Here is a 26,783-nt window from a genome sequence, read left to right on the forward strand (position 1 = left end):
TCTCTGCCTTTTCACATATTGTGTGACGTGTACATCGTATAAATATATGCACACAGTGTATGAGATTTGTATGTTTTCAATATGCAAAATATACTATGATATTTCTGATACATGTACTGAGGCTACATTGATTCTCCAGCAATCAGCACAATCTGTAGGTGATGTATGTTGAAGTGCTTGTCAGGACGTTGACTTCCAGCCACTTCAATACCAGTCAGTAGGTAAAAGGTAAAAGAACCACAAGTTTCAGTTGAACGTCAGCACTGATCGACGAGAAAAGTGTTCAAAACCGGTCGCACCGGGACGAATTGTGTCTCACCTGCGGAACAGGTCCCACAGGTGAGTCCCTCCAGGTGTATAAATGAGAGCGCTCAGCTCGTGATTCTCAGGTTTGCTTGTCCACGTGCCGCGGCAAACTATGTTTCACCTGCTGCTGCTGGCCGGCGTGCTGCTGGGGGGCTACATCGCCCTCACTCAGACCCTCTTCAAAAGGTCCAAATGTAAAGGGAACGCGGCGGTCGCCGGAAAGACGGTGGTCATCACAGGTGAGCCTCAGGGGGCGGGGTTACGGTTTAACCAGTTCAGACACGATTCATTTGAATCTGAGCACATAATAATCAAATCAGCATGTTAAACTTTACTTTCAGAAAATCAAAGCACCTCTTCTGCTTCTACAGTGAGAAAGTGTTTCCATGAACGTAGTGTGAACTGATACATGTTAAGTTTGCTGCTCAGCTCGTTTAAGGGAAAGAAAACAGTAAATGAAATGATCAAAAACACGTCATTGTTTTATTCTCGGTTTAAAAAATAATCATAAAAACTGTGTAAACGTTAATTACAAACTTCCATGAAGTTGACAACTTTTTACTGTTTCTAATAATAAAAACGAAAAGTCTTCTGTTGGCAGCGTATAAAGTCCAAACTCAGAAGCTGAAAATGGTTTGAATCTTTAGAATCATTACAATTCTTCCAGGCTGCGTATTTACGTCCAAGTCCAGGTGAAAACACATTTCCAGCTGCATAGGGAGAAGAATTATCTGATTTATCAATCAACGATCGGTAGCTCAGTCACTCCTGACTCTTAAGGTGGTTGCCTGTCCATCATCATCATCATCATCATCATCTTTTAACAAGCATTAAATGTGCATCAGTGTAGAAATCTAACGTCTTCATTCTACAGCTGTGACTCTGAATGCATCACACATAAAAACGTTAAATTAATGAAGCTCATTTAAAGTGAAACGTATTCGAATGTTGGGGGGTGATGCTGCTGAAGAAGCATCTGAATCCGGCAGAAACGGGTCAGAGGGAGCTCGGTCTGACCCACGAGCACCACCATTGTTCCTGTTATGTTACCGTCACTGTTTCACGTGGCTGTGCTCGTGTTGCAGGAGGAAACACCGGCATCGGTAAAGCCACAGCTCTGCACCTGGCAAGGAAGGGAGCCAGGGTGATCCTGGCCTGCCGAAACCGGGACAAGGCCCAGGCCACCATTGCAGACATACAAAAGGTAGGAACGGACACAAGGACGGACAGTTGTACATGAGACGCACACAGTCAGAGCTTCTTTCTGAATTTGCAGCTTAGTGTCACTGCACTTTTTGAAAAGCTTAAACAAACAGGAGGACGCAAGAAATGATGAGGATCTTGTTTTTCCAGGACACAGGAAGTACTGATGTGGTCTATATGCATTTGGACCTGGCCAGTCTGAAGTCTGTCCGCTGGTTTGCTGAAAACTTCCTGAAATCTGAGTCCAGACTGGACCTGCTCATCAACAATGCTGGTACACGCACACACACACACACACACAGACACACGTTTTAACAAAATGCTGCAGAAACTCACAAAAGGACTAGATTGAACATGTGGTGTAAAGAGCAGCAGAGGCTGTAGATGTGGTCTGACCACAGATTCTGGACAACAAACAGACCAGCTTTGCTCTGCATTGATTATCAGAACAGATTATAGTGGTGTTTGTCTCTGAAGTCCACACTGTTTTTCACGTCGTCTCTGAGTGTCTGCCACCGTTTGTGTTTGGCCCCAAACACTTACAGACTTTGCTGAGGTGGAAAAGTTGTTGTCTTTCTAAAATGTAACTGACTGAGTGGAATCTGTCGCGTCTCAGAAACGTTCTGTTCCGTTCTGGAGCTCTGTCTTAAAGTCTCCTGTCACCTGAGGCCGAGGAAGGAAACAAGCTCAATCACTCGTTTTCTTTCCGATTGTTCTGAGATCTGGTTAAAGTTCTGACGTCTGGATGGAAATGTCTCATTCTGTGAACGTGTTCATTATGAGAGGAACCTTGTGAGAAAACCAGATCCAGGACTCTGAGATCACACATTGTTATCTGCATCATTCAGGTGTGTCACTGAGCAGCAGGTACAATGCCAGAGACCTGCCACACCTGAGGATTTAATCATCATCACCTGAGTCAGTTCAAACAACAAGGAGCCTCGTTCGCCAGCTGCTCTGAAGAACTTAGGCTCCAATATTTCTTCTGGTCTGCCAGATCTGGACCATTCCAGGGACAAACCATGGATCCTGCCTGGGTGAGGAAAGAAACTACAATGAGTATGTGATTGCTCGTTCGCTGTTGACTTCTTGCAGCACTTCAGAATTACTGAAGTGCTCCTGCGGTTCGAGGTCCGGTTCTTCCTCAGCTTTAGATTTTCTCATGCCCTTTTCTCCTGAGGCATTAATGGCTTCATCACTGTGGGAACAGTTTCTGCAGTTTAAGAAAACATCAAGAATCAAGAAAGACTTTCTTACAATTCAAAGAAGAACTTGTCCTGGTGAATGAGGCTCCGTCTTCCTGGAATCAGAAGATGACTCGGATCAGAAAGTTCACCGTAAAAACCGGTAGAAAATGTGGAACAAAGGACAGATAACTGGAACAATTATCTATAGACATTTATATCAGTTTTCTCAGCCGGCTGCCAGCACATATTCTCATAAATCCCGTTATTAGCATTTTTAAGACGTTTCATAACTTGAGTGGGTTTACTAATTTTTTGATCTGTCACAACAGGCCCACAGTTGACCACACGGTCTCAGTACTTTGTCCACAGGTAACATGAAGCTGGACACAGCCTGCAGCTTTAATCTTGTCCTGTGCTGCAGGTCTGGTGGCCGATGGACGGACAGAGGACGGTTTCGGCATCGAGTTCGGGGTGAACCACCTGGGCCACTTCCTGTTGACCTGCCTGCTGTTGGAGCGTCTGAAGGAGTCGGGAGGAGGGCGAGTGGTCACGCTGGCCTCCATGGCCTATCGCTGGGGACACATCGACTTCGAGGTGAAGTTCACCCTTCAGTCAGTGCTGCGCAGTACTTTCTGTCACTAGTTGTCCACTGTTCAGTTAGTTGATGACCCAACATCCCAGTAACAAAAAACAGAAGAACGAACTACAAATCCTTTGTGTTTGTGCTGATCAGGCACTGAGGTGTGTAACCTAAATGTTATTACAGTATGTGAAGTGTTTGGACATGTGACTCGATCAGAACAGAACATTGTGTTGCTCAGTGTTGTGACAGGTTCTTCAGGTGTGTCGTGAACTCACATGAACTCTCACACACTTTCTTCGCACGAGACAACTTCTGCCCTGAGGCCACATGTAAAGAACTGTGACACCTGCCTGTGCACAGAGACACAAAAAATCCGGACACGTTGTCTGAGATTTCTGAACCCTGCACGTCCCCTTCTGCTGCTGCAGAGCTGCAGCGTCACATAATCGGTTGCAGGAACTCTGCTACATGCTTGAATATTTGGGGACATATTTGTCTCAGTATCTGCCTGGTCTACATAGAGCAGGACTGATGCTGCTCCCCCCTCTGCACCGATGGGTCGTTCTTTCTCCCTGCACAGCTGCTAAAAGTTCCCATGTGACCTGACCCATCAGTAGAGGTTTAACACGTCATGTTTACCTCACTCAGGAAAAACCTGATCACTGCAGAAAACACCTGCAGCTCGAGGCCTCAGTCTGTCATCACCTGGACAGATAATGTCGTCCACTGCGCCTGTGTGGGATGACAGGCAGGTGACGTCGCTGACCGTCCGGTGAACCAGTGCTGATGAAGTACTCTGTGTGTTTTTAGGATCTGGCGGTGAACAAACACCTGGGCACAGGTACGTACAGCTGGCAGTTCTTCCAGGCCTACTGCAACAGCAAACTGTGCAACGTGCTCTTCACACATGAACTTGCCAAGAGGCTGAAAGGAACCAACGTCACCTGCTACAGCGTCCACCCAGGTAGGACACTCCACCTACTAACTAAAGACAGTGTAATTACAGAGTCATGTGATTTTGTGTTTACCTTGTGAAACCTTCGTCTACCAAGTGTAATTTATTTTTTTATTCTTATTTTTTGTGATGACGAGTCCACAGCTGGCCTTTGGTTCTTCAGTTCCTAGTCTTCCTCAACTTTGAACCACGTGTCTCTCCACTCTGTACTCCTGCAGGTATCGTCCACACAGAGCTGTCCAGACACGTCAGTCTGTGGCAGAAAGTCTTCATCGAGCCTGTGGCCCGGCTGCTCTTTCTGGACCCAGAGGCTGGAGCTCAGACCACGCTGCACTGTGCCCTGCAGGAGGGAATCGAACCTCTGAGTGGATGCTATTTCTCCTGCTGCGCCCCACAGGAGGTCTGTGCCCGGGGCCGAGATGACGCCGTGGCCCGAAAACTGTGGGAGATCAGCGAGAGACTCTGTGAGCTGTCTTAAGATGGACTGACCTTAAATGGATCAATGACCACTTCCTGTTAAAACCTGCGGTTCAATGTAAAAGTACTAGGAACTATATTTAAAGTGTGTTGGTTTTTCTTTTTTTTTTTTCTTGTTACTGGAAAATGACCTCCAGAGTGTTTAGTGATGTTGGTGAGAGCAGAGTGAGGACCACACAAGGAGACAGGACTTTGACTAGTGCACGCTGCCCCCTGCAGGTGAACTGCAGTAGTAATCTAGTATTACTGTAGAACAAAGGTGGATGTTTACAAAGTATCTTTGCTCAGAGGTGTAGTACTCTGAGCACATGTGGTGGGTTTCTCTCAGTCTGGACAGTAAGCTGAGTTTCATTCAGTCACTGAACTGTGGCTCTGTGAACCAGAGTGGTGAACACCATTCAGCAGGTGTTGTTTCAATTCATAGCCTTTTTTACCACATGAGCACAAGTGCCGCTGCTTCATGTTTTCTGTAAACTGAACCCATTTGATCCAGCCAGGGACGAAGAAGGACTTGACGGAGTGTCAGTCAAACCTTCTTATGAATTAAAAACCCCACCAAAGCTTTGCTACGTGCAGTGTAAACAAGGCCTGATTAATTCATTCATCAATTCCCGTTGCCTTATTTTCCCTCGTGCTCGTACTTTAAACTGAGATCCACCAGATGGAGGCATCGCATCATAATTCTCACTAGGAAGAAATGCAGAAACTTGCTTTTTTTAAATGAAGTTCTGCAGAGAGACTACACAGGTTCAAAGGTTCTTTATTTTGGGATTTGTATGGGAACATACATCCTGTTTTCATTAATTTATGTTGAGGATCTGTTTTTCTTTAAATGCAACCAATAAACATGAACAAAAAGCTCCATCACAGTTTTGCTGAGGCCCAGTCTCTGGACTGTAAACATGCCACTGAAGGCAGCGTTTCCTAAACTCAGGACATTTCCTATGGGGTTTGCTGTAAAGCGCCATAAAGCAGAGTGTTATTGAATGTGTGATGTGAAATGTCGCCAAACTCCATTCAAACTGTTACCAGTTGATTTCTTTCCTCTGGTGAATCAGTTATTATACTTGATACTATTATTATCACAAGCTTGGTTTTGACACATAATTACACATTGTGTCTCAATCTACTGTATATAAACTTGTGCTGCACAGAACTGACTTTGAGTCTGGGCCAACGTTCTGTGTGACCTCAGTGTTCTCCCTGGTTTCTGCAGCCTGTGAACATGGACACAGTCTTATCTTCTCCGAGCTCCATCAATAAGCTGCTGGCTGGACTCAACAATCAGACGCAATAAAAGAAGTTGATGCTGATTGTTCGTCGAATCAAGACTCAGTCTGGTTTGTGCTGTTGGCATGAGGCTGCATGAAAGCACCAATTTATTAACGGTCCTGGTCGTGGCCCCTTTTAACCTCCTCATTAACCTTCTCCTTGTACCCACACTGTATGTCAGGTCCATCAGACGCCTAGAAACCAACCAGGATGCAGCTGAAATTATCAAATTTTCTATCAACTGACCATTTATCAGCAAAATTTAAGCCATTTTTTCTTTGTTTTGTTTTGGGTTTTTGACTTTGAAAAAACATCAGGATGTGTTAGCATCACTTTATGACCTCACATGATGTTGTCTGTTAATTGACGCAAAAGTTGAAGCAGTTTGCGCTTGCAAGTCATAGGGATTTGTAAATGAAAAGTGAATGAAAATTGATCATACATATGTCTAATAGAGTCTGATTCAATATTTTAATTTATAAATCGTAATATTAAAGCACAGTTTTCTCTGAAATTAAATGAAAGTACAATATTTGCCTCTGAAGATGAAGATTATCAAAATCGGGAGTAATCGTGAGTGTGAGTAATGTTTGAGGAGTGAGGTGAGATACTTCAGCAGAGACATTCAGAGGTCACAGAGACAAAGAGGGGGACAAAGGACTCTTCTGCAGTCTGATTTCGGACTCTGTTTTGACTTGTTTCATTTACATTGAATGAGCTGAACCCACTTGGTGGAGCGGCCCAAAGAACAGGAGCCTGGAGCAGAGGGGACGGGAAACTGTGGTAAATTCTCAAGGACTAACATCCTGCTTGGTTCCAACAAGGACAAGCATTGATAACAACCACCTTAATTAACAAGTCTGTTTCATATTTTAATGCTCAAATATGAAATCCAAATAGAGGATGAGTAAAAAATGTTGATGTTTTCTTTTCTATTTAAATGTTCAAAAACTGTATAAAATACAGAAAATGAAAGGGGTTTAAAACGGGTTATAAAATGTAAGTTCCTAACTCTGGTGACTGTGTGGCCACAGTTGCTACTGCAGAGTCACATATGCAAAACACCAGAAACAGCTCCAGCGTGTTGAGTCTGGTGAAAACGTGCAAAGGCAAACCGCAATCAAAGATTTAGCTTACAGTTGATTTTTGTAACATTTCTCACGAGACCACGAGTGCACGAACCAGGACTGATGGAAGGGAACAGGAATCAAAAAGTCAGTCTCCACCCTCCACATTACCGCAGTTTCCTCCTCAGGGTTTTGATGCACGCACTTATATCTACTCCAGAAAATAGACCGGCCCGGTTCTGATCTGCTTAAACACTGCAGCTGCAATAGAAAATCAATTGAGGGATGATGAATGGGGGCCATTAGGCTGCTGTGGAGCCAGGCTGGATTCAGTAAATAAAGGCCAGTGATAAACACGGCAGCGGCTTCGGTCTGAAGACGTTCAGGCAACAGCAAAGTGTCAGAGCTGATAAATGGTCCGACTCTAAGCAGATCCCTTAGGACTATAAATTCTATTTCCTGTGTTAACTAACACAAATCATCCACAGCTGCTGCAGCTCAGTCAGGACACAAACCTGAGAGTCCACAACTTGGATCTTCATTAAAACAAAGAAAATCCAGTGTTTTTACAGATGGATAAACCCTGGTCTGTTTTTTTTTTTTACCTCTAATCATTCGGGATTCTACTATAATGCAGTTGTTTGGAAGCTGGAGCAACTATATTATTTACAGATCCAATACAGATCCTATAGAAATAGGACCTTTGAATGAGGGGCAGACTAAGGACTGGGCACAGTTCTGAAGAAGGAAAATAAAAATGGGAAAACAAAACTATTATATTTCTCTGTACAAAAATGACAATGGGCCCCCCACCCTTCGCCTTCCTTAGCAGAAGCAAGACCCCTAAAGTCTCTTTGTGGAGGTTTGAGTGCCTTTGTTGTCATAGCACATTATAATTTGAGGTTCTTGTTTATAAAATCTTTGTTTACATTTATTATTATCCAACAACATTTTAAGTTTCAATTGAGCTACTACTTTTACTATTTATTAATTGCTTCAGTCAATTGACAGTTCAATATTTTTGGTGGTGGATGTAAATTCTTAATGATAACTAATGTTTAGTAATAACTAATCATTATGTAATATTAAAAATGGACGGCATGTTCCCACCTTCTGCCACTATACAAACTGGGCGTCACTGAACCGCAGTTATGGGAGTGGCCATGTTGCTATTTTGGAACCAGATTCTGCAACCACAAGGTGGCACAAGCCAGTGTCTTCTGACTTACCTGATCGGTCTGGGCCCAGGGTAACGACTGCCACCGGTGCTGTTGACCTACAGTGTGCCGATGGGATTAGGGCTACTGTTGGTCGAAGGAGAGGAGGAAGGCTTGTTCATAGGCACAAAGAGAAGAGTAAAGCTAAGAATGTAGGACTGACAGGGACTTTGAATGTTGGGACTCTGACAGGGAAGGATAGAGAGTTGGTGACATGATGCAGAGAAGGAAGGTGGATAAACTGTGTGTCCAGGAGACCAGGTGGAAAGGTAGCAAGACTAGAAGCTTAGGAGCAGGGTTCAAGTTGTTCTACCATGGGTCAGATAGGAAGAGAAATGAAGTAGGAGTTATCCTGAAAGGGGAGTTTGTGAGGAATGTTCTAGAGGTGATAAGAGAATCAGACAGGTTGATGAGTCTGAAGCTGGAAATTGAAGGGGTGATGTTCAATGTTGTTAGTGGTTATGCTCCACACGTAGGATGTGAGTTAGAAGACAAGGAGAAATTCTGGAGTGAGTTAGATGAAGTGATGCAGATCCTCCCCAGAGGTCAGAGAGTGGTGATTGGTGCAGATTTCAACGGACATGTAGGTGAAGAGAACAGAGGTGATGAGAATGTGATGGGCAGGTTTGGTCTTCAGGACAGGAACGCAGAAGGACAGATGGTGGTAGACTTTGCAAAGAGGATGGAAATGGCTGTAGTGAACACTTTCTTCCAGAAGAGGCAGGAACATAGGGTGACGTATAAGAGCGGAGGTAGAAGCACTCAGGTGGACGACATCTTGTGTAGATGTTGCTGAAAGTGAGTGCAAAGTATTGGTAGAGGAGAGTGTAGCCAGACAACACAGGATGGTGGTGTGTAAAATGATGCTGGTGGTGAGGAAGATGAAGAGGACAAAGGCAGAGCAGAGGACGAAGAGGTGGAAGTTGAAAAAGGAAGAATGTTTTCAGTGAGGAGCTGAGACAGACTCTAGGTGGTCAGGAAGTGCTTCCAGATGACTGGACCTCTACAGCTAATGTGATCAGGGAGACAGGTAGGAGGGGACTCGGTGTGTCATCTGTAGTGAGGGAGGAATGAAGTTAGTTGGTGTGAGAGAAGAGGATGCAGAGGACGGGGTTAGATGGAGGCACATGATTCGCTGTGGAGACCCCTGAAATGAAACAGCACAAAGGAAAAGAAGATTCTGCGCTGTAGCGTTGAGGGCGTCTCTCTAGCCCAGAGATGGAGGCACAGAGAGCAGAAGAGCCGCAGTGGGAAGCTACATGATAACCAGCAGTCACCTTAACTATTCTTCTAGATGAGTAAGTTGTTTTTAACAAGAAGCTGGTTACGTTTGTTGGCTGTGACACAAAGACAGGACTCACATGCAAAGTGTGGTTACAGTCAGCATTAGCACCTGCTGCTAATGTCAGACTTTAGCTGACCGGCTACAGACTGTCAATCAAAGCTGTCAATCATACTGAGACATCATCAAATACCCAATGGCTAATAATTAAAAAGTAACTGGTCACAAAATTGACCAGTTGCACAAAAAGCAGTTTGATAGTATCTGACAAAAAGAACAGAACCACTTTTGGGAGACATTTGCTTGATTTTACATTTGGCTCATTCACTGACAGAGACCACACGATTTTTGGTTTATTCACTGTTGAAGAGCTGTCAGTCATCAATCTGTACGTACTGTCGATGGTGAAAACCCAGCGTTGATGTCACCAACTGCAGGTGAGCAGTAATCGGAGTGTGTACTGCTTCGTACCTGTGGCTGGTTTCAGACACAGTAAATCCATAACAACCTCATCACTGCACCGCTGTAGGACACATCTGTCTCCATCTGTATGAAGTCATGTGACTTTTGTTCAAACTCTCACTTTATTTTAAATTCTAGTGGCATTAAAAAAGTTTCCAAAGATACCAAACATGTTAGGCTGTGTTTTAAATTAGGTTTATTTTAGCTCCGTCAGTCTCGTCATATAAGGCAGGTCTGTGTCATTTCCACCCAAATCGCTGAAGTTTCTCATTCAGTTCTTTCTGAGCTGTTCACCAACTCTCATTAGCTGGTTTCATTTGGTGCTGTCACTCACTCAGCATTTTAGGAAAAGAAAATTTCATTTACCAGCAGAACTCTGATTTCCAACACTGGCCAGTGTGGAAGTTTGGTTATATCATGTCACATTGTAAATAGTGAAGATCAGGTTTCTAAAGGTGACTTCTGTTTGGTCAGAGCTGTGTTAATCGTCAGCATTAAGGAGGTAGTTTGATCATATTTTATTCAACCTGAAACCTTTAAATCACTGGTGTCCACTGTGTCCATTTCAGGAATCTGAGAAACATAAATCTCTCTCGTTTGAATGCTGACATCAAAAATCTCTATTGTCCCAAAACTCTCCTCAGTCAGTGAACTACTACAACAATGGCCCAACGTTCCTGTTAGATCACGAGGGGTCACTTTCTCCAAATCTGCAGCGTGTTTACAAGTGAGCTGTGACAGATGAAAACAGCTGAGTGAGCCCTCGAGCGTCGCTTTGTTTCAACCAACTTAACTGTCCATAAAACAGCCCAGTGAGAACATCTAAAAAACTGCTCCAGAGCACCAACTTTGTTCCATAATAAATCATCTACTCAAACCTCAAACCCACACTAGCAGCAATCACACAGAGGAGCAGTTTTATTGCACATTTACCACTAAGGTGGACACCATCCGCTACTCACTGTCTCTCCAGTCCCCCTAGACCTGCTCAATTCAAGGCCAGAAGGCTGTCAGTCACATTTTTCAGTTACCACAGTGAGAAGTTGAGGGTATCATACAAAGAATGAGACCCTCAACATGCACCTTGGACCCTCTCCCGATTCCCCTGGAAAATGCTAACGTCTCAAACATAAGCCCCCTTATCACCATCATCATTAATTACTGTCTCAAGAGCGGCCAAGTCCCAACATCACTGAAAACTGAATATTTACACCACATCTAAAAAAAACCTCCCTGGATCCTGAAGTTATGGCAAACTATGGTCCAATCACTAACACTTCCATTCCTGTCAAAGGTCCTGGAAAAAGCTGTCTTACACCCAGGATCACCTCAAAAGGTGCAATGCACTCCTCATTGGGATCTCTGGAAGGTGCCTTCAAAAGCTCCAATACATTCAGAACAGTGCTGCCAGGAGCCAGCGTGCGGAAACATGAGCACTGTCACACTTTTCTAAGTCTATAATTAATTGTAGCAGGACCTGAAAAGAGAAGGCAAGAGGAGGTTTGAAATGTAAAAGGGGGGTTTATTAACAAAAGGTAAACAACTCAAAATCACTTCAGGAGGAGGTCAGGAATAAAACACGAAGTAATAATTAACGTAAAACAGAACATGAACCTAAACACACTGGGGGGAAAGACAAACTAAATAACAGTACGAGGGAAGTAACTCAGTAACTACAGGGCAAACACGAATAAACTGAACGTAAAGCGCTGACAGACTGAAGGATGAACACTCACACATAAAACCAGGGCCTAACAAGCAGCGATAACAAAGACAAAACCTAGACACAGAGACAAACGGGAAAGTAAACCTCAGACCAAAACATAAGTGAGAGACATGAGACATGTTGTCCAAACATGAGGATCAGGTAGGACATGGAAGGGGAATGAGCACAGGAATGTTCACGGAGGAAGAAGGAGAGATGATCTGGCAGCAAACGGTGTGGAGAGCTGCGTAAATACCAGGAGGGTCAGATGAAAACAATCAGGGTTAATGAGAAACAAGAAGCTATTCGTCCCTTGTGAGGAGAATGTAGTTTTTATCACCTTCATATCCTCTGTTGGAGGCCAATTCTGAAACTATAACTGAAAATTAAGTTGATTCCTAACTTGGGGGGCGATGGGAGCAGAGATGCCCTTTGAATCATCTCATCAAATACAAACCCACAGGTCCACAATTTCCACACATTTCTCAGAGGCAGAGAGAAGTTTGTAACTGATGGGAGCTGGTCCCCACAGTGTGGTGAACACACACACAGATGCAAATACTACAGACACACAGAACAATAACAGCTGCATTTGGAAGTGTATTTATTAACATAACCATTATAATGATAATTACAATAAAACGCAGAGTCAGTCGGGCCAATTGATCTGAGAATCTATTGCAGAATAATCTGTTATAAAAAATATCTTTCTTCACAAGACCACTCAGTCAGTGTTTTTTTTTAAGTTTTAGTTTTAACACCCCCACCCCCCCCCAAAAAAACTGCCTGGTGTTTTTCCACTGCAGAGAGTCGTCAGATGAAGCTTTGAACATCCGAAACAACTGATGCTGTTGTGAAATGGAGAAATCACATACTGTCGTACTGGACTATTTAATATAACTATTAAATTAAAAATGCATCCAATGCGTTTTGTCCTTTTTATAGCAAAAATCATTCTTAGTGGCAGAGAGATGAATTTGTCACTGCTTTTATTTGACTTTTAGAAAAACATTTAGGTTAAGGTTAACTGTACTTCTATTTTTTAAAATTAATTTCAGAATAAAATAAGAATTTAGAACATGGATAGACCTTTGTAATAGAAATTTTATGTTTATAAATAAGAAAAACACTTAAAAAAACTACAGTTGTCTGTCATCTGCTAAATTTCTTCATTGTGTCCCAATTTTATAAAAAACAATTTACTGTATGCCAGGACATAAATCAATTGATCAATCAATAAATGATAATATTTCATATCTTCTTTCATTTTGTTTCCATACAAAATTACCTTTAAATTGTTGAGAAAAGGTTTTCTGAGAGCAGTGCAGAACAATCTAGTTTCTACTTGTTAAACGGCAGCTTATTTCAAATTTACACCCCAAACTAAAGCCATGGGGAGGAAAATGGTGAAGTTGCCCTTTGGTGTGATGCTAACGCTTCTAATAAAAACAGTCATCACAAAGAGCTGCAGTGGAAAAACCTGCAGAAAGAAGAGAAGTCACCCAAACATTTAAACAAACTGATAATTATCTGTGGGAGTAAGTCATTGTCTGGATTCTCTGCTGAATCAAAGCTTATTACCAGTGAACCACTGGAAAAGTGGCTGAGATGGAAATCAATTTTTCAAATAATGTGTTATTATTACCATGTAGTGGAGAAACCATCTCTAATAAAACCGTTGTCATTTGGAAAGACATTTTAAAGACTGAGTGATTTGATATCTCAGCAGACACACGGTGGTTGCTGAACTTTATTTTTAAATGTGTTTTCTCACAATTATCTTTTACCAGATATTTTGAAACCACGTGAATCAAATGGCAGTTACGGGGTTTTTCTTTGACTGAACGTATGGAAGTCCATCTATGCCAAGGAAAAGGAAAACAGTTGATGTATTCATAGGAATGAAGAAAGGACAAACTGCTGGTCAAAATGGAGAACACAAATTATCCTGTGACTTTACAAAAAGCTTAACTGAGTTTATATATATTAATAATTTGCAAATAATCAGAGCAAGTCAAATTAATCTGAATTTTATCTATTAACAATGCGTAATTACATTTAGGAGAATCAACAAAGCAACTTACAAGTGAGTAGCACACACTGGGGGCAACTTGGGGTTCAGTGTTTTGCACAAGGACACTTTGGAATGTGACCAGGAGGAATTGAACAAACAACCCAGGGGTTAATGCTTTACCGATGAGCAAACACTTGATTATGAGAGTAAATTAAATAATGATTTTTTTTTTATTTCAGAAGATATTAATTCAATATTCAGAGACTTTTGTTTTGGCTCAGATTTTTAAATTGTATCTCTTAAATTGTGTCACTTTTTCTTTTTTTCTTTTCTTGGCATAAATGGGCTTCCGTATTTACTGTATGCATGAACAGATGTGTTACTAGTCAAAACTGTTTACTTAAAATAATTTGCCTGTTTGTGCTTTTTTGTAATGGATGGACGTGTATCTGAATAAAACCATCAAGTTAAAAAACAAAAATGTATGGTTTTCCACATATCTAAAAACAAAGAAGCACAAATAAAAAAGCAGAAACCTGAACTAAAGCCACCCTTGTCAAAACCAACAAATGGAATGAGCAAACATGACAAGTGTAAATATTTCCCTCTGTCTTTATAATATCAGAGGAACAATATAAGATTTGATTTTACAATACATTTTTCTTTTTGTTTTCCAAAAAGTTCCAGCTGTTTTTGTAGTTTAAGGTAACTGAGGGTCTCGGGTAGCGTCAAATTCTCCGCCGCCTTCTTAAAACTCTTATTTTGAAATACTAAAATAGTTCTGAGAGATCAAATACAGGAATCCAATTGGCTAGGAGCCAAAATCCTCCAGCAGGAAGTCACTTTATTCTGAAATAGACAGTCGCAGATCCTCAGCATATAATTGCATGTTATTTTTAAAAATGTAAAAAATAAAAATAAAAATAAATAAATAAAAAATCAGTCTGTTTCCTGTTCATGGCTTCTTCTTCACTGCTGCTTTTTCACACGAGAATCTTCATCGTCAACATTTTTATTCCCAAAACAAACAAACAAACAAAAAAAAAAGTAAAAAACGGATTCTCTGCATATTCAGACCAGGAGATGTTTCTGTTCGTCACGTAATTCTCTCTGGTCTTTAAGACAGAAATATTTAGTTTGTATATTTTATTTGAGGGACGGTCCTCGGCCCGGTGGTCTTTTCCTCTGAGTCTGAAGGCACTTGATGTCATGGCAGAGGTTGAACTCTTCTCTTCAGTCCACCGCAGAGAGATGTCAAAGTAAAAGCATCTTTTAAAAATACAGCTCTCTCGTTCCACCCGCTGTAAAAAGTCACCCACCCCTCCAGAAAAATGTCTGTCTCCAGCTCTCAGTACAGTACTGCTGATCTGTGGAGGGGGGTTAAAAAAAGGGAGGGGGGATGGATGAAATGCATACTTGGGCGGAGGGGAAATAAATGATTGAACTTCCTATTTTAAACACTTCAGGTTGCGATTTTAAGGTCACCAGAAAGTGCTGAGGATCCAAAACTCTGTACGCCGACACCAAAGATTCTCACACACTGTCCGTCACTTGAGATTTATTTAACTTTCTAGAAGTCTACAAAAGTAGACTGTTGCTTTTGTTGCTCTTTTCTTTTCTCTCTTCGCTTTCCACTCACCCCAACCGGTCAAGGCAGATGGCCGTCCACCCTGAGCCTGGTTCTGCTGGAGGTTTCTTCCGTGGGCTTGTTCAAGGGGGAATTGTTGGGTTCTCTCTATACATCTTTAGAGTCTCGACTATATGAATAAGGTTGAATTGATTTGAAAAGTTAAAACCGTTGTTTGAGTGTCCCCGTGATTTTTGGACAATATGTTGTTGGCAAACTCTTTAGTAAGGTCTCTCATGGCAAAGTGGACCCAGAGGAAGCACCAGACTAAGAGAGATTTAGAAAACCTTGAAAAAACTGTATTTTCTTGCTTCTTTGTAGGGAATCTGGGCCCCCTCCTGACCCAGACCCAGGAAGGGAGCTTGACAGCAAGTGTCTGGTGGGGCCTTGGACCACTGGGCCTGGTTGGCCCAGTCTGAAAATAACATAGAACTGCCCCTGTAGAGGGGCTAGACTCTCTTCTTTTCCACACTTGCCCAAGGTGAGAGGGGCTGGGCCTGTGTAGGGAAAATGACGTGCCCCCCTGCGAACAAGAGTGTTGCCTCCTGTGACTGAAGGTTGGTGGGGGGAACCCCCTCAGGCAAAGAACAACCTCAGCAGTGGCTTCAAAGAAAAATCGGAGAATCTGTCATACACAAACTACAATGACACGGATAATGCTGATATTGTCTCTGCTATGTCTCCAAACAGCAAGTTTATCTCAACCCTAACTGATGTCTGAAGGCAAAGCTTGCACACGTTCCAACCGTTCCGGCGTTAGTGACTGGAAGAATGAAATCACAAATACAAGCAGCTTTTTTCAGAGTAGCTGGGCTCAGCCTTAGAGATAAGAGATAAGATATTAGTTGGGACATCTCCATTGGTGCAGCTTGTGTGAATTTTGGCTGATAAACTAGAAATCAAAACATGAGCTCAGGTGATGGACAGTGTGCAGGATTCTGTGTTTTCTGTGTTTGAGCTGAAACCAAATGATCAAAAGTTTCACTGTTTGTTGAGTTTCAGTGACGAAGCTCAAACTGGAAGCAGACGCACAAAGCCGCAGAAATTAAGTGTGGAGCCGACGTGCTGATGGCAGTTTGTCTGGTTTGGGACTTTAGACCCTCTCTGTTCACGGAGGTGGATTTGGAAAACACACTCAAATTCTGCAGATTCCAAAACAAACTGTTCACACAGACAGAAATATGCAAACACATATTTCACATGGATAAAACTGTGTGAACACGTTTTTCTGCTTTAAAAATCTCAATGTGGAACTGGAAGCACATGCACAAACATCTTTACCACAGTTGTACAGAAAATTACTGTTGCGGGACCCATCAGCATTAACACAAAGTGATGGGGGTTATTGGGTTCGCAATTTATGGACACGGCCCGGGGGCCTCATGTTGGGCCACACAGAAGTAACGAGCAGCAGCAGGAAGCAGCAGGTCAGACGGCTGACGGCTGATGAACTGTGAGTGGTTTTAGCAGTGGTTAGTGTGTGAGCTGAGTCAGCTGCCTGTGGGACGGACTGTTGACTAGTGTTAGTTAACAGGTTAGTTAACCTCATCACACCGACTTGGAGTTGTTGAATTATTTTTAACCTCCATTTTGTGTTAAGCTGAAGTGATAACCCAGAAGAAACAAATGTTCAGTAAAGTGTTGCACTGCTCCCTTAAACTTTGCACAATGATATCAACAAACCTCACGTCTACAAGTTTTGATCTCATGTGTCTCAGCTGTCCATCTCTGAAGCTCTGACTGTGTCTTTGGTAGCTGGGGGAGGGGGGGTAAATGGTGGGGGGTGATGGAGGGGGCAGAAAAATCAAAGGTGGCGGCATCCTGTGGAGTCGGGGGGTCATCTCTGTCGGTCAATCAGAGCCAAACTGAAAGTGATGCACAGCGGCCATATATGGGGGGAGGAGGGCGGAGCTATTGACCTCAGATCTGTATGGGGAGAGAAAGAGACTTTAATGAGACTGCTGTTTCCTCAAACTGTGGGTCGGGTGATGCTAGTCAACCACATGCAGGTTTTAATAATCTGGGGAAACCTCCAGAGCTGAATATGTAAGAATGGAGATCTGATCACTGAACACGATGTTGCCTCCTTCCACCAACTTCCATAGCTGCACTTCTCAAGTTGTCTGAAAAGACTGGAGTACGGTCCGTTTGTACTCACTGTTAGGTGGGGGATCTTTACATTCGCCCTCCTCGATGGTGATGTCATCAATGGCGATGTCTCCCTCGATACCAGAACCTCGGATTCCCTCCATCACAATCTACCAGAGACAAACACAGCCGAAGGTTTCTACAGACATGTCGGAATTATTTATTCAGTGGAAGCGTCGCTCGGACGTTTTTAGTAAGAGGCACTAACCAGTAAAAGCGATTCATAGCATTTCCAGACTCCTTCACTGTTAATTTAGTTGATTTATAGAATCATTCATTGTTGCAGTGACTTGACCAAAAGACTACAGGACATGTAGGTTCAGGATCAATATCAGAGACCGCTTGGTATAATGTTATGTCTTTATGCTTGTCTGTACAAGTGTGAAGAGAATAACTTTGGTCTGCAGCAGTTCCAACCCTTTTATGATTCTTTATAAAGAAGTGATGATAATCTGATACGTCAATAATCATGTTAATGAAACTAATCTCAAAGTGCTCATGTACAGAGGCTGAAAATCTGGACCCAGTCTCAGAGCCTGGATGTGGTTTGTACCTGGAAGGCGGAGGTTGGGTGGATGTTGACCTTGGCTTGTATCCACCTGTTTCCTTGGTTTCCAGTCAGACTCCAGACTGGAGTTTCCGTCACGGCCTGACCTTTCTGACGCAGGAACGCATTCAGAGCTCCTGCAGACAGAAACCACACAGTAACGGGTTAAGAACCAGGGACGTTTGTCATTTAAACAGTATGAGTCTGGACAAAAGAAAGATTCTTTTAAATAAAATCTCACTGATTGATTACTTTGTGCAGTTTCTCCAGGTATTAAACATCTTTACTCAGACACGTCCTGCTCACCTATGTGTTTCCCGTACATGTGGTAGTAGAAGGCTAAGCAGTAGGTGGGGTTGTTGGTGACGGGGGAGGAGGAGGAGACGGAGGAGGAGGTCTTGGAGTTCATGTTGAAGGTGGGAGACAGCAGCCGGGCTTTATCACCCTCCTGCCTCGGCCTCGAAGTCTCAATGTACATGTAGAAACCTGGGACGACGACAACAACACAGGGTCAGAGGTCATGTTAGGGATCACTGAGTCACTCCTCACAGTCCAACAGTAAATAATCATTTTGATTTTCGTGCCAGTAGAATCTTATTGGAGTTAGGTTTGAATTAATAACACCTCCTTTTTAAATAACTGATCAACATTTGCTCAGAGTAAGAACTGAGCTTTCCCTCTGTCATTTTCACTGAATGTGTTTCTCTGGGTGCTTCAGGGCAGGGTCTGATGGCCAGGTGTTGGCAGCCAATCACATCTCATTATTTAGCCTCTTGCAGCCCGAAGCCCCTGCAGCACGCGGCTTGTGAGATGACAGGATTTGACTCACACTCCGCGGTTGTGTGTTTACGGCCCTGAGACACGTCGATCCACGGACGCAGAGCTTCAGGTGTCATACCAGCTACAACCCCGTCACCTTTCTAACTTTCAGGAGAAACAGGAACAGAATTCCACAGTTCCTGATGTTCTCGACCAGACGCTGAACCCCCAGAACCCCTTCATAATTGTCAGAGCAGTCAGCCCTTTGGCTTTTCTAATGGGTAAAATTCCACTGGAAAAACATGCAGCCACCGCAGTGACAGCAGCTTGTTAATGAAGCCTACATAACGATGGTTAACAGGACGTCTTTGGATCCCAGTCCATCCTGAGTCTGCATGGTATTATCGTCCCTATCCTACTTTTGTTATGTCTTGTCTCAGTCTTCAGCATAACGCTTTAACGTGTTTCAAAATGGCGACTCAAGAAAATAACTCACACTGAGTTTGAAGACATTCTGTTGCTAAAACAATCTCAGCTGTCAAAGTAAAATTCTGCAGCTTCTGGGAAAATCTCAGCATGACAGCTGGCTGTTCTTTACGCCGAGGTTTTAAAAAGAAAGAATTAAATTAACAAACAAAACTCTCAGCTCTGAACTGTCATCATTATCTGCAAACTATTTTAGCTCAGGGACACAAGATAAAGTTATCTTTGACTAAGGGCACAGTGGACCGTGTGACAGGCCGACTTTCTACGCCTACTTCCACATCCAGTGTGAGTGTTGACAGAACAAAGATAATTCAGTCAGACATGTCTCTCTCTAATCAGACTGTGAAAGTCTGTTTGACACTCACTTGATAGTCAGTTTGTATTTGTGACACGTTGCTTTCTGATAACATGCTGCTGCCAAAGCCCTTTGAAAAAAGTGACAATTTAACAGTGTTCAAGTGATGAAATGTCCATAAATCTCCATATGTGAGTGTTTTTCCCTTTTAGAATCATTTGTATTCTACCGAGCTATAGCTGTTAGCACTGCCTTTACTTCAGGGCTATACATGGACTTCATTTGACAGTTGTGAAGACAAATATGAGACTGCAGATACCCAGTCCCGACAGAATAAAAAACAATATTTCCAAGACATTTTATTTCCATTGTGGAACTATTGTACCAGATGTATTGTGTTTGTGGGAGAGCTGTTATTTGTTTGTTTGTGATGATAATATGTTCAATATTCTGTGTTGCTTGGATTATTTCGTGTAATTATTTTTACGTTTTGCAGCTGAGGGCGTCTCTGAGAACCAAATCACACAACTCAACGGGGTTTAACCTGAAATAAAAAAATTGTAATAATCGTAACAAATAATCTCTGCACACACACATATAATGAGCTGAAACATACCAAGCCCTGAACAAGTCAGTCGTACAGACTGTTCCCAACTTTCAGAGAATTGTAGGAACGTGCAGCTTTACAAAGCAGAAACTGCTGTGGAGACTCACTGAACAACTAGTAAATCTGGCAAGAGATGAACATGCAAATGATGCTAAATGGTGCACGTACCAAAACGAAGATGGACAATAACTGCACAAAAGGCCAAACAGAGTGTGATTATGGATGAAGAGGATTATCTTTGTAAAATGTACTTAAGTCTGATTTATTTACCAGTTAGTTACTGTACGTCTCCCTCTGTCTGTTTTAACTTTCCTACAAGAAACAAGATGTCAGCCTAAAAATGTTTCAGCAGCTACAGTAGCTCGGATGGGTAGAGATCAGAGTCTCAGAACGCACTGAGCCAGACTGAACTGAGCCGGTCCAACTTAAAGCAAACTGTCAACGAGACCAAATCACATTATAATCAGCTCCAACTCTGACACAAAACTAAGAAGTTGACATAAAGCTTTCTTGTAATTATGGTCTAAACACAACAAAAGATGACTTAACTGACAGGTACTTTTCATGGTTGATGACGCGTCAGCTGTCAGTGGGCGGTCGGTTGACTTTTAAATTCCTGAAATGTTATTTGCTCCACTGACAGTTTTAATTTCTTCACATCAACAGTTTTTAAAAGCAGTTGTTGACTTTATTTTCTTTTTCTGGCAGTTTCAACAAGTGCCTGCCACAGCCCCCCCTCCCCGCCAAACACTGTATATATTTATATATATTTCATGAGCAGCAGAACAAAACTCTGCAGTGTTTGTCACTCTGCTCTCATTCAGTCAGCCAGGACTCATCTCCTCAGGCGGCTTTGCTGCTGCTTTTTATTTCCCACCTCTCATTGTGTTCAGAGTGGGCGTCGCCCAGCCTGAAAGGCAGCGACACATCAGTCCGGCACACTGATCAGCATCCAGTGTCACTTTGAATCCACAGCTCTGCTGCTGCTGTCAGAGCTGCAGGCTTCGCACACAAAAACACAGCAAATAAGAAAATGACAGTGGCTGGTGATAGATAAGTGTGTGGGTTTCTCAGTAACTCTGTAACTTACAAACACCGTCTTTATGAAATGTAGATATGTATATGTGGCATCTCCTAGATGAGAATGACAAAGATGGACACTAGCTCTCCAGATAAAGGTCACACTACTGCCACACAGAAAGCTACCGGTAATTAACTAAACATCCTTTATCATCCTTTTGGACACTGTCTTCATATTAGTGGTGACTCAGGATTAACAACAAAGTACATCACATTTACAGAGAAACATCAGACGGGATGTATGAATGAAAAGTGACTCTTCAACAGAGCTTCATCCCTGAGCCTTCATCCTGATGGTAACAGTTCATGTCACTGTGAACTGCCTGGTCTTTCCTCACATTCATCACCACATCATGACAATGAGGAATGAATAAAGAATAAAGGTTTGTCCAAGGACAACACACCCCACCTTCCAACTCCTCTGAAGCTCACTAATTAACATGTCATGAGCCTGAATTTAACTGTGCAGAAGACCACAGGGCTCCACCTACACTTTCTATTTTGGTTCATGTAGCTGCACTGCAGCAGCACAGAGGATGAAACACAGGGTCTGGAGATTGATGCACTATAGCAGTCAAATCGCTCTGAAAACTTCCTTGGAGACGCCTGAACGTGGGCTGGAGTAATGGCGACTGCAGAAGGTGAAGACGCTGATACAAAACCAAAGAAAGCTCATGTTATCACCGTGACATCCCATCTCCCCTCTGTAGAGCAGCTTGCCTTTAGGCACTGTGTTGTGGACTCAAAGTTCACAATGTGTAAAAGAAGGACAATGATGTTTCTCTAATTGTATATTACTGGAGAACGGCACATCACTCATGTTTTGTTTGCAGTTTATACAGAAAAAATCAAACCAAAACTCTGAAAATTTGACCCTGGAGAATCAGCATCATATAACTAATACCCAACTTGCATAAGACAAACGTAAGGACTGTATGTAACTGAAGCTTTACTGTGGTTGATGTTCCAAGTGTGTGTGTGTGTGTGTGTGTGTGTGTGTGTACCCTGTTTAGAGCCAGCGTGGTCTGAGCTCGGCCCGGTGTTTGGGGTATATTTGGTGTCTCGTGTGGCCGCACTGTGACGTGTCCAATCGAACACATCAGTTTTGTCCTGAGAGAACAAACACAACGCCTCATCCTCGAAGCCACACTGGAACTCCCCTAAACACACACACACACACACACAGATCATATAATACAATATATAAAACCATTATTTCCAGCTGATAATACGTCAGATGTTCAATTTTAAGCTGTTTGATGCATCTGTAAACATTGTCTTCTAAACTTGATCTTATCAGAAACCACTGGATATTTTTCATTTAAAAGCTGAAGAGCACAACCTGACTGCTCTGCTACAGGAGCTTTTTATTTTCCATCTACGTTGTACATTTACTCATAACTTTAGTGTAGACAGGTACTTACTGAGATGTGGGTTAACAGGAGCTGTGAAAGAACAAAAGAACTCAGTTAGAACCCAGTAAAAAAAGAGACTTCGTTGTCAATAAGAAATAATTATTCCCCAAAAAAAAATTTGATGGATATTGATATTAATTTAAATGTCAGAAAATTTAACCCCCAAATTGCAATCAGTCAGAGGAAATTCAACCAAATACAGGAACAAGCGGCAGTACACACTCCGTGTTTATGTGTGTAGTTGTATCTATCTTTTAAACAAATAGTTTTGGGGCAGATGAGTAGTAAAAGTGCTTTACCAAAACATTCTCCACTAAAAGTAAAAGTATCACTTTAAATTCTTTACTCAACATAAAAGTACCAAGCACATGCTGTAAAATGTAAAAAGTCCAAAAGTAGTTTTACTGCAATAAGGAAGTGATGTCCCCGAGTTATTGATAAAAACAAAGTATTTAAATACTGTTGAACTCCAGGCTGTTGATGACATGAACGAACACTTCCACTCCAGATTTGATCCAAGTGCAAAGTTAGTGAGTAGCAATAAAAACGTGAATGTATCTAAATATGTTTAGTACTTTATGTACAGAGAGCTGCTTCAGTATTACTTGATAAGGTTTTAAGAATCTGAATGTGCAGAGTAACTACAGCTGTCAGATACACAGAGTGGAGGAAAATGCAAACACTGAAGTAAAGCAGCAGCACCGCTGTACTTAAATACAGTAAGTAGAGTAAATGTACACAGCTGTGTGTACTGTCTGTACTGTATGTATGGACAGTACATCACCATGATACTGGACTGAGCAGGAATGTAAACATTCCAATCCTGACCTCCACAATAAGATGGAGACATTAAGTTATGTCTCTTCCTTTCAGAATAAAACAGGAAGCAGAGAAATGCAAACACATGAACCAGCAGCAGGTTTGACACAGTCAGCACTTTCTAGATCAGATGTTCAGAGTGAAACATAATTACACCACATGTCAGTGCAGCTGCAGCAAACTGTGACTGAGTGAACAGCTGCTGACTCATTTGGCAACAAGCTCGAGCTTCGTTATCAACCAGCACTAATTGATGAGCTCTAGGTGCTGTCTCATAGTGTGTGTGTGTGTGTGTGTGTGTGTGTGCTTCTGTCATTGTGACAGCCATTTCCATAACCTTGAAGGAGGTGAGGACTAACTCTCACTCTCAAATGACTGGGAACTCAACACCGTGTTTCGATAACTGCATTTTAAAGCTTTTGATAAAGTCTTTGATTCATGTCTGAAATGACCACGTAAAAAAATTAATGTTGTCAATCACACGTCAGCCAGTAAATCAGTCTGTCTTCATCTGTTAAAACCCCATTATTCGTGTCTGTTGTCCACGGCTGCTTTAAAATGCATGAGAGAGTGAATCCCTGCAGACACGTGAAGACAGACACGTGTTGACGTAATGCGAGGGGCTGACCTGCAAAGAATCATGTAACCAAGCTGAGCGGTGTCAGGTGGAGGTGTTCACCTCCGCAGCGTTGGGAGCTGACAGTGTGTGAACTAATGTTTTAATGACGAGGAGAGGGAGGCATTCACTGACAGTCCATCACAACCCACCGTCACACAGCAGACGAGTTTACGTTCAGATCGTCTCCTCCTGGTTTCTGTTGTCGGCGTTTGTGCGACGTCTCCTGCTGTGAGCCTTCACCGCGTTTGTTTCTCTGTCAACCTCACTTCATGTCTGTTCTGCTGGTTTCATTTTTTATTTTACTTTCTTAGATTCCTGTCAGGATTTCTGTGGGTGACATCTCAGCACTCCGTGTTTTTGTTTTTCATATCAAATACAGAGAAGCAGTGTATGTGTGTGTGTGAGCTCCAGCTCTTTGTAGGTCAAAGCCAAGATGCAAAGTCTGTCCTCACGTAGACATTTACTCATCACTAAATTACAACAGATTCCACCACACAAACTAGTTCCTGCTCAGAGATGAGTTGTAACTAAATATTTACATCCATTAATTACCAGCTCAGACCTCTGCTCTTTTTGCACATTTTATTCTGTTGTGTTGTCTTCAGGTCTCTCCACAGAGAGACTCTCCACAGCTCCTTCAGCTGGACAGTCAGAGACATGTCCTGAAGACAGTGTTGGTTACTCAAAGGTGAACTGTCCCTCTGCAGCAGTTTATAATGAAGAATGTCTCTGTATTTGTCTTGTATTCATCCTCGTCTTAGTTCTGACCAGTCTACCTGTATCTGCTGCTGAGATGGGTGAAGTGGGCCTTTAAGTGACTACACAACATGATGTCATACGTACGGCTGTATGTGATGATGCGCTCCGTGGCGTCCCCCTCTCCAAAGCGGGTGATGGGGGTGAGGCGGACCAGGTAGGACTCAGGTTTGATAAGTTCAGTCAGGTTGTAGGTCAACAGCTCCCCGATCCGGATGTTTCCATCGACAGGAATCTCCTGCTCCCACCAGCGGGACTGACCCATCTGAAACACAACGAGGACACGAAGCTGAACTCCCTCCCTGCAGACTCAACTTTACAAGGATGATCCACCTAAAGTCAAGGACACATGAAGGGAAGCTGAAAGACTGGACACTTAAAGATTCTGGTAGTAGAACTGTGACATCACACTAATTTTCGCATATTTCTGTACCAAACATGGACGTCAGAGCTCAGACTTCTGCGAGGCTACAGGAGAAACTGGACCTGGACCAAGCTGGCCTCAGGTGAAGCTGGTAAATTCCTGCTAAGTTAAAGGTTAAGAGAAACTAGTATTTGTAGAGAGAAGCTCATTTTTTTGTCTCATCAGCATTTCCTCCCTTGTCCTCTCGAGTTAGAGACAGGTTACCATGACAACCAGCTATTCTCATTCCCAGGCTGATGCTGCAGGAGCTTCAGGTACAAACACACTCATCGTACTCTCATCATACTCACTACGCTGTGAGTAACACACACATTTGTAACAGAAAGAGGTCATGAGGTGTTTAACACATTATGAAATGGTTTTTCTGTCCACAGGTGAAGTTTGGCTGTGACTTCATGTTTAGTTTTTTTTATGTCACTGCAGTTTACATGACACTGCATCTCCCATCATTTGTGACAGCTAAAGCTAATCATGACTCAGTTTTTCTGAATCTAAATCTATTGTGCTGGCCACCAGAAAAAGATAGGACAGTAAAATAAGCTAAAATCTGTCTTTACAGAATATAAAAAAGGGAGCGAGACACGTGTTTTTTGTCAAAAATAATTGTTTTACCAAAAAAGAGAAGTTTTAAGTTCAAACAGAGTCAGAGGTCAGTGGTCAAAGGACCAGTTTCCAATTTCATGTTTGGTTAAATGTAGGGACAAAAAGTCTTGTTGAGCTTAAACAGACGGGTCTGATGCCTCTGAACAACAGTTTAAACACTGGAGTCAGTTGAGCTGGATGTTCTGCAGAATCCGATATGTTGATGGAAAATAATCAAATGTCTGAGAAGATTTTCCTGATAAGTTTAATATCATCTAGACATGAAAACATCAGGTGTGTGTGAAGAGATGAGGGGGCTGAAGCAACTAAACGAAATGTCAAATTTTAATCAAGTTTTTCACAGAGTTTTCTATTGTTGGAGCTTTGACTGGAACTTTTTAAATCACCCTCATTTCCTCTGCACTGACTGGAGAATCGGAGTCTGCAGCTGTTGGTGTTCAACAACTAATCTGCTCAAATTCACACAACAGCAGGGAAGCAAGGCTTTTGTCACACTGTCTCCTGCAGACTGTTTTTGGTCTGGTTTTTGATACAAGTGTGTTGTGTTGTCTGCCTGAGGACTGTTCCTCAATGTTATCAACAACTTGTGTTATTAATTTCCCTAAACACATTTATTTGATGCTGACCCCCTCAGATCTGATCAGGTCACCTGTGGGTGTTTACGATAATTCTCAGGTTCCAAGGAGAGTTTAACATCAAACATGATGCTACAGAAAGAGACTGTGTCTGTCAGAGACAGATGATTATCTCCAGCTACTGCAATCTGGTCACTGAGTATCTCACAGACACACGTTTGTTTTTCTATCCTCATGAGAACCAGCACAAATATAGTAAAGTTCTAACTTTAACCCTTGAACAACATATGACT

At 42.5% G+C, this 26,783-nt stretch overlaps 2 protein-coding genes across 5 annotated transcripts in view; one reads left to right on the forward strand and one right to left on the reverse strand.

The window, feature by feature from the left end:
• The first annotated feature begins 324 nt into the window (after positions 1-324).
• Positions 325-5,575, forward strand: LOC137101437 (dehydrogenase/reductase SDR family member 13-like). The gene is made up of 6 exons (XM_067479864.1): positions 325-545; positions 1,392-1,510; positions 1,660-1,783; positions 3,118-3,290; positions 4,090-4,243; positions 4,453-5,575. Exons 1-6 carry the CDS (start codon positions 419-421, stop codon positions 4,710-4,712), a joined length of 957 nt encoding a protein of 318 aa, XP_067335965.1. The 5' UTR covers positions 325-418; the 3' UTR covers positions 4,713-5,575.
• A 5,957-nt stretch (positions 5,576-11,532) lies between these two features.
• Positions 11,533-26,783, reverse strand: part of LOC137101381 (MAM domain-containing glycosylphosphatidylinositol anchor protein 2-like) — a 68,280-nt gene continuing 53,029 nt past the window's right edge. For 2 of the 4 annotated variants that reach the window (XM_067479770.1, XM_067479769.1), the window contains exons 11-17: positions 24,976-25,153; positions 22,704-22,724; positions 22,284-22,439; positions 18,359-18,538; positions 18,059-18,189; positions 17,516-17,615; positions 11,533-17,283 (exon numbers count right to left, since the gene is read on the reverse strand). In XM_067479770.1, coding sequence (XP_067335871.1) covers positions 17,195-17,283; positions 17,516-17,615; positions 18,059-18,189; positions 18,359-18,538; positions 22,284-22,439; positions 22,704-22,724; positions 24,976-25,153 — 855 coding nt within the window. In that variant the 3' untranslated portion in view covers positions 11,533-17,194. The remainder of the gene's footprint in view (positions 17,284-17,515; positions 17,616-18,058; positions 18,190-18,358; positions 18,539-22,283; positions 22,440-22,703; positions 22,725-24,975; positions 25,154-26,783) is intronic. The other 2 variants (XR_010911043.1, XR_010911042.1) reach the window with 2 other exon arrangements.

This window comes from Channa argus, chromosome 16 (assembly GCF_033026475.1).
Source record: "Channa argus isolate prfri chromosome 16, Channa argus male v1.0, whole genome shotgun sequence".
Classification (NCBI taxonomy): Eukaryota; Metazoa; Chordata; class Actinopteri; order Anabantiformes; family Channidae; genus Channa; species Channa argus.